The sequence below is a fragment of the Schistocerca gregaria genome, chromosome 9 (assembly GCF_023897955.1).
Source record: "Schistocerca gregaria isolate iqSchGreg1 chromosome 9, iqSchGreg1.2, whole genome shotgun sequence".
NCBI classification, from domain to species: domain Eukaryota; kingdom Metazoa; phylum Arthropoda; class Insecta; order Orthoptera; family Acrididae; genus Schistocerca; species Schistocerca gregaria.
The window spans coordinates 148,105,816-148,118,036 of record NC_064928.1 but is presented as its reverse complement, the minus strand read 5'-3'; the positions used below and the strand labels follow the sequence as shown (position 1 = coordinate 148,118,036).

Sequence of the window (12,221 nt, the reverse complement as noted above, 5' to 3'; positions counted from 1 at the left end):
GTCAGGTGGATTGCGGAGTATGGATGTAGATGTAGATGTAGATACGATTGTACCCGGTGGTGAAGTTATTTTTATGGCGAAACAATTTCCTAAGGGACCAGAAAGTTCTTAAGGGCGCAAAAACAACTGTAACATTTCACAAAAGGGAAATTCTATATTAAAGCTGATGCAAGAAGACAATAAAACAGTTTTCTTTTTATCAATGTAACACGCACATTGGACTACTGATCTTGGTGTCTGTAATCTTAGCAAAATGCATAATTAAAATGAAAATAATACTGAGGAATTGATAGGAATGAGCACTGCTAAATGTAATCGCCATACGTAATGCCTAGTATAAATAGTGATCTGAAGCCCAGAGCGATCGGTTCCACTATTGAAACTTGAAAGGAGGTTTGCGTACCGAAGGAATAGATTAAAATCATGTACTCCATTGAAAAACGCGTTTTTATGGTGCTAGAGTACCACAGGTTAAAAGAGAGTCCTACGGCAACAAGGCGAAGTTTTCAAGCAAGATTTAATGTTCCAAAAGGACCCCATGTGAAAACCATTCGTATGCTCTTAGCAAAATTTCAACGAACAGGCAGCGTAACTGATGATCTAGTGGGGCATGTTGGTCGCAAGTAAACCGCAGTTACGCCTGAAAATATCGCCACAGTTTCTGGAATTATTCAGCGAAATCCAATGTCATCCGTCAGTAGAATTTCATCTGAGACTGGTTTGAAGCGTTCCAGCACGCAGAAAATACTGAGAAAGAGCCTACTCATGTCTCCATTCAAAATTCAAACGCACCAGGTCATACCCGTACGAGCTGTGCAACAAAGGGTTGCCTTTGCTGATCAGATGCTCACAATGATTGATAGTGAAGGACTTGATGTTGGCTGCACACCTCCACCTGAATGGACACGCGAATAAGCTGAACTGGCGATTTTGGGGTTCCGGAAAGCCATATTGGTGTGAAGCGAAACCCCTGTATTCTCCTAAAGTGACTGTGTGGGCTGCTGTATGCAGCAGAGGCATTATTGGCCCTTTTTTCATTCGAGAAACAGCCACTGGTCCACGGTACGTTGCAATTTTGGAACAATTTGTCGCCACACACGAAGCGTTAGAGGATCGCCAGGTACTGAATGGTTTATGTAAGATGGAGCCCGACCACATCGGACCGAACAAGTGTTTCGCTTTCTTGAGGACTACTTCGGGAATCGAGTCATTACTTTGGAATATCCCAAATTTACTGCTGCAGGCATGGATTGGCCTCCATATTTGCCGGATTTGACTCCCTGTGACTTTTTTTGTGGGCACAGTGAAAGACATGGCCTACCAGAAGCATTCCGCCACGCTGGACGAGCTTGAATCGGCGATCTCTGTGGCAGGTGAATCCATTTCGCTTGAGACACTACGAAATGTGATAGCTAATTTCATTCTTCGTTTGCACCACCTCTGAAGTGCCAATGGTGAACATTTTGAGAACATTGTGATGTGATTGTTTGCAAAGATTGTTTTCATACGATTATTTCACTTATGTATGCTGATATGAGCTGTACAGTGTACAGCGCCATCTGTTAGCAGTTTTTGAAACTATTATTTCAAACTCCTGTATAAACATCTTACAGCTTTCACAATAAACATACCGTTTACTGCATTCCTCTATCGATCTTCGTTTTCGAGATATTTAATTTTGAAATCAGGGAGTCCTTTTCTGGACACCCGGTATCTAGGTAATTACGACTGAATATTTGTTGGTTGTGAGCAGTCCTAACCACTGATCCTCAATGATTTAGGAAAACAACACCCAGTCTTATTATCCAGAAGCCCCACCCCCACACGGATCCTGTACGATCTCATTCCGTTTCCCCACCTCCTCTTTTCCTTGAAAGGATACGGTTCCTGTGCACCTCCCGCAAACTCGATCCTCCTCACCTGCTTGTCTCACCCATCCTCTCCCGCCCCCGCCCGCTGCCGCGCCTGTATTCCCACGTCCACCCGGTCTCCATCTCTCCACCCTTCTTACCCACTCCCAAGGCGGCTTCCGCCAGATCCCCCTCCCTGATGATGTCCTCCTCCCCTCCATCTACCCCTCCTATCAACTTTGATCCTCCCCGCCCCCACTTCCTGTGTTTTTCCCTTAGGCACCCTCCCTCCCTTCTCTTTCCTTTTCCCCCATCCCCTCCCTCCACCCCTCTTCCCCCGGGCTTTCCCTCCCCCTTCCTCCCTTCCCTCCATCTCCCCTGCCCATAGCATCTGCTCTCCATCTCCCACCCCCCTCCTCCTCTCTTGGCAGGTCCCCGGACTCGTACACGGTTAGTGAACATTCGCGCGCCGGAGATCGACATCTCGTGTTCTGTGTGTGCCGTCGTTTTGTGCTTAAGTGGTTCAGTGTTATTCGTTTTGTGCACCTACGTTCACGTGTGACAATTTTCGTCTATGTATGTGTCCAAGTGTCTGAACAAATTTCATCTTGGACTCTACGCCCGTGAATGGCTCCATGTATTTTACAAAGTGTTTGTCTCCGTTTATATGTCCACCATATTTTTATCTCACATTGTCTTCAACTGTATCTTTTGTGTTTCTCTGAGGCCAAAGAGCGGTGTAGTATGCTGCTGCTGGCCTGCCTGTCAACAGGTTTAAAAATAACAATAAAGAAAAAAAAATATTATCCAGAAGAGACTTCGAGTTCAGCTAGCTATAATGTGTGATTACCATCTACTGTTCCAGATGAGGAGTGGCAGCTGGAGGACAGAAGCAACGCCACGCTCTCCGTGGACACTGACTGTATACAGCTGTTGGTGGATGCCCTGGACCACCCCACGTGCCCACTGGAAGACTTGCCACTGGAAAAGTACAAGCAGCGAGAGCAGTGCCGAGTGCAACTATGGGACGACATGGTGCTGAAGTCGACCCACATCCCCGTCACCAGCTACCTGGCCTACACGCAGAGAGCGAACGTCAACCTCTGCCTCTTGGCCTGGATGGCAGTCAACTCGCTCGGCATTTGTCACGACGTCCCCTTCAGTATAATACAGTCTGTGCACGACGCTGCCTGTTACTTCGGTAGACCTGACGACCAATCGTGTCTGGAATCAAACGCTACACATGCCATCTGCTCTGTTTCCAGAGCTATTCTGTTGCTGAAGTGTCGCGATTTTTCCTCGCACAAGCCTCAGAAGATGTATAGCGTCACACTTTATCCAAATGGATCGTACTCAAAGGTGATGGATGATATAAAATGGCGAAAAGGGTTCTACAGACGGTATGGAAAGTCGATACAAATAGCACTGAACTACAAAGACAGTTTGAACAATGCCACATTGAAATACAAAGATCTGAAAATCAGCAGTCTAAAATCTTTAGAAATTTCATTTATAGCGATGAATATTTTTTTCCGCTCTTTGACAGCGGGAGTATATATGTACCTTCCCCAGTTGCGTAATTTGCCTGGAAAGATATTCTTGTCCTTTCAGATCACGGGTATAATTCAGATCCTTTGTTCTGATATCGTGTATCGTATGTCAGGTGTCCTCGACTTATCTACAGCGGTGCTGATTGATACCGCCCTTACACTTCTCAGCTGTATCTGGCTGAACTCGTTCTGTTACCAAATGTACGCATGTGTCCGTCATCTCAAGCTTCCTGACGGCCTACTACCCGATGAAGCAAGAAATCTATTCCGTCGTCAGGTGCTGATTGCCTTAATACCCTGGGGTATAATATGCACAGCAACCATTGCTTTGGAAAAGACGAGCAAATATCACCTGCTCTACAGTCGCATACTATTCCTCATTGGGATTTTAGTGTCAGTATCTTTCAATTTGGTTTGTCTTGGATTGGTGGGGTACATGTTTCTACACACTAGAAGATCTATGACTCATCTCAGAATTTACAGCAACGATAAATTTGGCTCAAAGAAAGAAATTCTTTTTACGTCAGTTAAGAGTGTCTTCTTAAGCGGGCTAGGTGTCATTGTTAGAATTGGGTTTCACCAAGCACAAGGTTTAGCACAGTTTGTTTACTATTTACATATATCTACGATGGTGCAGGGACCACTGTTGTTCGTTCTTTTCATCTGTAATGGAACAACATTCCCTACACTAAAGACCAGGATACTAGCATGTCTCAACCCAGACGTAATCATTCCAGGGGAAGAGCTGTGTTCAGCAGCTGAGAGAAACCTGGCAAGGAGAAACAATGAACAACCCGTGGTTGCACAAACCTCGTTGTAATTCTCTTGAGTATTTTTCTCACAAGATTGTATTCACTGTAGGCCATTCTAAAGCATGTGATCAGCTACAGAGACAGAGTCTACCAGATGACACAAAATTAACTGCGACCTATTTCACAAAACCAGTGTCCCAGTTTTATAAATTATTCTTTATTTACAATCACGTGCTTATTTGCACATTGTAGCATAAAAAAGTCTAATAATTAATTATAGGTATGGAACGTAGTCTAAAGTGAACGAAAACATGTTAAAGGACTGCGCTACACAGGACTCGACCAAAGTGCTTTTGTGAGAGGGAATGTTGACTTGTTGTGTTAGAGATACGTGAAGGTACTGTAGAGGAGGTTAAAAAGTAAAGTGCAGCGTGTGGTAGTCTTAAACAAGGAAGATCATAATTTTTATAAAGCGATGTGTACAGACAGTATTGTGGTGCTAAAGACAAGTGTCACAGGTTAAACAGAAAGGACACACGTTTTTCCAAATGTACAGCAGCATAGAATGTACTGTTTAGTGTGACAGTTAGTTACATGTTCCAGAGACCAATATCGCCTCAACCGTTATGATGTGGAACGTGTGATGTGCATAAGAAATAGACACATGAATCAAGTTTTCTTTTAAGCTTAAAATTTTTATTACCTACGTCATTTCCTTAACTGGCACAAAATGCATATATTATACCTATAGATTTATTTATTCCTATTTAAGGATTCATCTATGGTATAGGAGGAGTTGTCAATTAGATATGAGTTCAATTTATTTTTGTAACTATTACTGCTGTGTGTCAAACATTTTATTTCATCTCGTAATTTGTCGAAAAGTTTTACAGTAGCATATTTTACTCCTTTTTGTGACAAAGATAGGTTAAGTAGAGAACAGTGTAAGTCTTCCTTACTTCTGGCATTATAAGCAGAAATGTCACTTTGTTTTTAAACTGGTCCATGTTGTTCAGAACAAATTTCGTTACTGAGTAAACGTACTGTGGGACTGTTCTAAGTATTACTAACCTTTTAAACAGATACCTACAACATTCGCGACTATGGGCCCCACACATCATTCTACCACTTCATTTTGAGCAGTGAGTACTCTTTGCCTAAGTGTTGAGTTGCCCCAAATTGTTGTTCCACATGACATCAGAGAGCGAAGGTATGCGAAGTATATTAGCTTACTAATCTCTGTATCCCGAAAATTGACAATTATTCTGACTGCAAAAGTTGCTGAACCTAGTCGCTTTAGGAGATCAAAAATATGAATTTTCCACTGAAGATTCTCATACATTTTGAAACTATGTCTTTACATATTTTTATCATTTGAACACTGGCCTACAGAATTTTCCCTGACACAGACAACTCCAACTTAACCTATTCATTTATTACCTACGATATACAAGCGCAACGCAATCTGACTGCTATACAGTGACTACATGACTTCCAATAATTAACACAAAAGAATGGGCCTGGATTATAAGATATCCTAACAGTAACAAAAATCCAAAAAAATATGAAATTAAAGAAATATAAAACTTCGTCCAACTCTGTTAATTTGCCTGAACAAATTTCAATCACCAAACCCCTTTTTCTATGTAAGTCACTTATCTCACAGAAAATCTTCATAATACGAACTACAGCAATTACAGCAAGGAGCAGCTACAGCTAGTTAAATAAAAAGATTCTAACTACTATAGACTAACTACTAGGAGGCATATGGTTAGCGAAAGAAAGATTTTGTTGTAGAGCAAACAATGTATTTAGGAAATTTTGCTATATTCATGTGACATCCAGTTCTAAAATATATATAGTTGTCAATAACTCCACTGCCCAAATACTATCAACAACATCCATCGTTCTACATTTTCTTGCTTCTCACTTTACAATGCATGTCCTATCAACGAAGAGTCTCCACTAAGAAACAAAACATCTCCATACACTTCTCAAATACTCACTAACCGCTAGTCCGCCCAACCACAGAATCTCTCGCAGAGGACACAGAGCGCTGTCAGCGATATTAAAACAGTCTATAGTGCTGCCAACATACAAACAGGCTACTTACAATATGTTCACCCAAAAACTTAGTATGCTCTACCCCTGCTACTGACTTCTGTTGATGTTTTATATTTATTGAAGGAACTGTACTCCTTGAAGCAGAACATTGGATGTACTATGTGTTTTTTTCAAAGTTCAGAGCAAGTCCATTCGCAGAAGATCAATCAATAACTTTTCCAAAGACATTATTTGTATCATTAATGGGGTTTCTTTTACTGGGTTATTAATGATACTAAACAATGTCAGTTTAGCTTCTTGTTTCAGATAAGAAGGGACGTCGTTCAGATATATCAAGAACAGAATGGGGCCCATGATCGAGCCCTGTGGAACATCTAATGTAATTTCCCCCCAGCTAGATGAAGTGGCAAGCGGTTAAACCATATAAAGAATCTTTTTGCTTCCTGTTCTGTAGATATGACAAAAAGGACTCACATGCTGTTCTGTTTATACCACAAAATTGTAATTTCTGTAATATAATGTCGTGGTTCACACAATCAAATGGTTTGGTTATTCATCTGTAGATCTCTTTTTACAAGTATATAGGATATGTCACAGTACTTACAAGTTTAAACCAATTTAAAATAAGCTAATTAGTATATACATACATTAACAGAGTTCTAGTTAGAGACAATCATTATATTTACTCCTGGTATATAATACTTGCAAATAACTTATTAAATAGTGTAATGCCACACTGTTCGCTCATATCTCACTATCAGTCACTGCACACACTATACACACACTGTTTCATAGCACTTCACTCACTACACACACAAAAACACACACGCTGGTGATCTCTGGACCATTTTTTGTACCGCAACTTCCCATTTTCTATCCTGGAAAACTGAGTCAGCATACCTCTATAATGAGACGTTGAGCTCAGAAAGAGGAAGATGCGTTAGTATTGTGCTAAGCATTGCTTGGAGGTAAGTTTTTCTAGAAAAGGAAAAAAGAAGGAAAAAACATAATCTGAATGTGTTATGTGGAATGTTGGATGTTTTTTAATCATTATTATTATTTAATTGTGTAACTTTTTTTGCTAAACCCCGGCTCTGTTTTATCCAAGTAATCCTTCAATGTATACAGTGTGCTGCATAACTGGTACTTTTTGGTTTCCATTTTAAATAAGTATATTTTTTCGAATTCTTTAATCTGTTTTGGTGATTTATTGTAAAGTTTTATTCCTAGGTAGAAAATGCTTTTTTGAGTTTTATGTTTATATTTTCTTGGTTCCATGAACATGGACAGAGCTATTTGTGCAGTAATTACCAAAGTTATTCCTTATGTGTACAAGTGACTGATAAATATATTCACATGGAGTAGTTTAAATCCACAGTGTTTTGAACAGACCTTAATAGTTAGCTCGAGATATACTTTTGGTTATTATTCATATGGCTCTTTCCTGGAGTTTGGAAATTGTGTTCATATTTTGTGCATTTGTTTCCCAAAAAAGAATGCCATAGCTAAGCTGCACATTGTTTTAATATATTGTTAGTGTTGTCATCTACTGCATCAGAGCGTTTATTTTTCAAATATATGTTGTCAATAAAAGACTGGCCATTTGTTCAAATATAAAATGAGTGAGCGACCAGTGGAAATGAAACTGCTACCTGTGTGAATGTAATATTCAGCCCTACTGAACACCTTGCCCAAGTGGTACTATACAGGGTGAGTCACTTAACGTTACCGCTGGATATATTTCGTAAACCACATCAAATACTGGCGAACCGATTCCACAGACCGAACGTGAGGAGAGGGGCTAGTGTAATTGTTTAATACAAACCATACAAAAATGCAAGGAAGTATGTTTTTTAACACAAACCTACGTTTTTTTAAAAATGGAACCACGTTAGTTTTGTTAGCACATCTGAACATATAAACAAATACGTAATCAGTGCCGTTTGCTGCATTGTAAAATGTTAGTTACATCCGGAGACATTGTAACCTAAAGTTGACGCTTGAGTACCACTCCTCCGCTGTTCGATCGTGTGTATCGGAGAGCACTGCAACATACATCGCGTTTCTACAGAATGATCTGCCAACGTTGCTCGAAAATGTCCCACTGGAAACGCGTCGACGTATGTGGTATCAGCATGATGGTGCACCTGCACATTCCGCAATTAACACTAGGCTGACCTTGACAGGATGTTCGACGGGCGTTTCATAGGACGTGGAGGACGCATAAACTGGCCAGCCCCTTCTCCTGATCTTACACCTCTGGACTTCTTTCTGTGGGGTACGTTAATGGAGAATGTGTACCGTGATGTGCCTACAACCCCAGAGGATATGAAACAACGTATTGTGGCAGCCTGCAGCGACATTACACCAGATGTACTGCGGCGTGTACGACATTCATTACGCCAGAGATTGCAATTGTGTGCAGCAAATGATGACCACCACATTGAACATCTATTGGCCTGACATGTCGGGACACACTCTATTCCACTCCGTAATTGAAAACGGAAACCACATGTGTACGTGTACATCACCCCTTATGGTAATGTACATTTGCGTCAGTGAAAAAGACCAACAAAAAGGTGTTAGCATGTGGACGTAATGTGCTGTTCCAGTCTCTTCTGTACCTAAGGTCCATCACCGTTCCCTTTGGACCTCTACGTAATTCGGTGCTCTCCGATACACACGATCGAACAGCGGAGGAGTGGTACTAAAGCGTCAACTTTAGGTTACAATATCTCCGGATGTAATTAACATTTTACAGTGCAACAAACGGCACTGATTACGTATTTGTTTATATGTTCAGATGTGCTAACAAAACTAACGTGGTTCCATTTAAAAAAAAAACGTAGGTTTGTGTTAAAGAACATACTTCCGTGCATTATGTTATGGTTTGTATTACACTATTACACTAGCCCCTCTCCTCACGTTCGGTCTGTGGAATCGGTTCGCCAGTATTTGATGTGGTTTACGAAATATATACAGCGGTAACGTTAGGTGACTCACCCTGTATAGATTTCATTTTCAGAAAGTGTCAAATTACGTTTAGTGACCATCTGTAATCCTAACGACGAACGTCGAGACGGACGAGTTACCACATTGGATACAGCAGAACCGGAGATTGCAGCATGGCTTGCCGTTTTGGAACTTCGGAAGGATAAGAGCCAGGTACAGCTTCCATGCATACACCTGTGTTCGAAGAGGGACGCTGACAGCAGAGGCCAACCACACTCCCCCCTCCACATACCACGATATCTGCAGAAACCCTCCCCCCTCCCCCTCCCCACACCACAGCTCCACTCGTGGAAGCAGCCAGTATCCACACGAATGATGCCTGTGAGCAGCCCACCAAGCACGTTACATGGCAACTTTTATTGGTGGATTCCCATAAATTTCCTACACTGCTACGCATGTTAAACCAGTCTGAGATAAGGATTGCCAACCTCTCTTTGACCCGCTGGACAGGGTTAAATTTCACCACCGGTAATTAATTGCCCTTTTTCTACATAGCTTCCGTCTGGCAAGATTCTGTGGTTCGATCACGGAAGTGGGGAGATTCCGCTTAAACTCAGTAAATCATCTTCAACTGGTTGTACACAAAACATTGTAAAAAGTTAATAGGGAAACAGTGACTCAAAAAACATCAGGTTCATATTTCCATGGAAACAATTTATGTTTATTGGTATAAAGTAGGCGTAGACAAGTTCATCTCTTTTTAACCAACAATCATTGTTGTTGTTTGTATCAGCATGAAGGTGCACCATTTCATATAGTAGATCTTGCGAACCACTGGCTCAGTGACAATAACATATCTGAAATCAATTGCCCCACCAATATTTCGAGTATTAATCCAATGGAACACCTACAAGATGAGTTTACTGCATGGAGGTGTATTCTCTTGGTTAGGTTGAGGTCCCCTCATTTTGCATAAGAAACCGCTAAATACGGAAGGATATGAACATTTTACAGCACTGTGTACTACTCAAATTAGAGGAGCAGTACAGAGATGTCGTTGTTTCTATCAGCACGACAGTGTACCGTTTTATAAAGCAGAACTTACGAAGCACTGGCTTGGGGACAATAACATAGCTGAAATCAATTGGCCCATCAAGACTTGCAATATCAAATGGTTCAAATGGCTCTGAGCACAATGCGACTTAACTTCTGAAGTCATCAGTCGCCTGGAACTTAGAACTAATTAAACCTAACTAACCTAAGGACATCTCACACATCCATGCCCGAGGGAGGATTCGATCCTGCGACCGTAGCGGTCGATCGGTTCCAGACTGTAGCGCCTAGAACCGCACGGCCGCTCCGGCCGCCACAATATCAATCCAATAGAATACCTTTAGGATGAGTTTCCTATATGGGGGAGTGTTCTTGTGGTCAGCTTGTGGTCCCATTATTGTGCATAAGAAAACGCTAAATACAGAAGGATATGAACGTTTTACAGCACTGTGTACTGCTAAAATTAGTGGACCAGTCCAGAGACGTGTGCTGTTTCTATCAGAATGACAGTACACCCTTTCATTATGTAGAACTTACGTGCCACTAGCTTGGAGACAATAACATAGCTTAAATTAAATGTTCCACCATGATTTCCAATGTCAATCCAACAAAACACCTTCAGAAAGAGTTTGCCGTATGGGGGTGTGGTCTTGTGGTCAGCTTGTGGCCCCATTATTGTGCATAAGAAAACGCTAAACATGGAAGGATATGTACGTTTTACAGCTCTGTGTACTGCTCGAATTAGAGGAACAGTTCAGAGATGTCTGTTGTTTCTATCAGCATGATAGTGTACACTTTCATAAAGCAGAACTTATGGGGAATGGCCTGGGGACAATAACATTTCTCAAATCAATTTGCCTGCCAAGTTTCCCAATATGAATCCAATGGAACACCTTCGGGATGAGTCGAAACGTCGATTTAACTCCAGAAAACATCCCCACCTTCTCTGGTTTGTGTTCTTCCCAGTCCTCCGTAGATATTCAGGCAGACATTGAAAGTGTACTTAACAGAGCTGAAGCCCTCACAAAAGAGCACCGTGGATATATCCTGTATTAGTTTTAATTAATAGGTATCTGGATATTTTTATATGATAGTATATTAAGATGTGATTGATTTCTATCACGTATCCACAAACCGTATTGACAAAAATTCAAATTTTGTAGCGATAGCGTTATGTGATAACACTGTTTGTTGCAGATGTCAAATTTGTCTATGACTTTATTGTGCATATGAAGACATATGCATGGACGCCGGCGGTGTTACGTAAAAGGCGACGCACAAGATGGGAACACGACCTTCTGAATGAGACCTGTAACTTTCGCCCTGGAACTGCCTCCGAGGTACGGAAAAACATAGAAGACAGACGTGGTACTGCGAATGAAATCGCAACAGTGCTTATAAGAGCACACAGTACAACACAGGAATGATTCGAATATTTGGTTATCGAAAATTTGATGTCGATTGGGTCCCAAAGTTGAGAGAACCACCGTCACAGATCTTGTTCTTCGAATATCGTGGCAAGCTATGAAAACAGGTTTCACGATTATGAGTCTCGAGCGAAGTTCTGAAGTGCGGAATGATAAGTTTTGGACTCCCCATCAAAAAGGAATGCAACGATGATGCGACCTCTTGGTGAAGGTGTAGACAATATCTGCCGGAAAGCAGAGGGTTGCATTCTCGTCGGCGAATCGTAAATGTTGTCTGCTGCACCCGGGACGCTTGTGGGATCGCGTCCTGGTTCAAATGGTTCAAATGGTTCTGAGGACCAAGGGACTTAACATCCGTGGTCATCAGTCCCCTAGAACTTAGAACTACTTAAACCTAACTTAAGGACATCACGAGGCAGAGAAAATCCCTGACCCCGCCGGGAATCGAACCCGGGCGCTTGCGCCCTGGGTTCGTGCCGCTGGACAGCGCGCGTCCTCACGTTTCCCCGCATCGCTGCGTGGGGGACTGACGTAGTTGGACGAGGAAGCTCCAGTCACACCGCCTACGGCTCT

The 12,221-nt window shown here is 41.8% G+C and overlaps 1 protein-coding gene across 1 annotated transcript in view; it reads left to right on the top strand.

Annotated features, from left to right (window-relative positions):
- LOC126291820 (uncharacterized) overlaps positions 1–7,839 on the top strand; it is a 126,643-nt gene extending 118,804 nt beyond the window's left edge. The window contains exon 7 of the mRNA XM_049985521.1: positions 2,716–7,839. Coding sequence (XP_049841478.1) covers positions 2,716–4,220 — 1,505 coding nt within the window. The 3' untranslated portion in view covers positions 4,221–7,839. The remainder of the gene's footprint in view (positions 1–2,715) is intronic.
- The last annotated feature ends 4,382 nt before the right edge of the window (positions 7,840–12,221 follow it).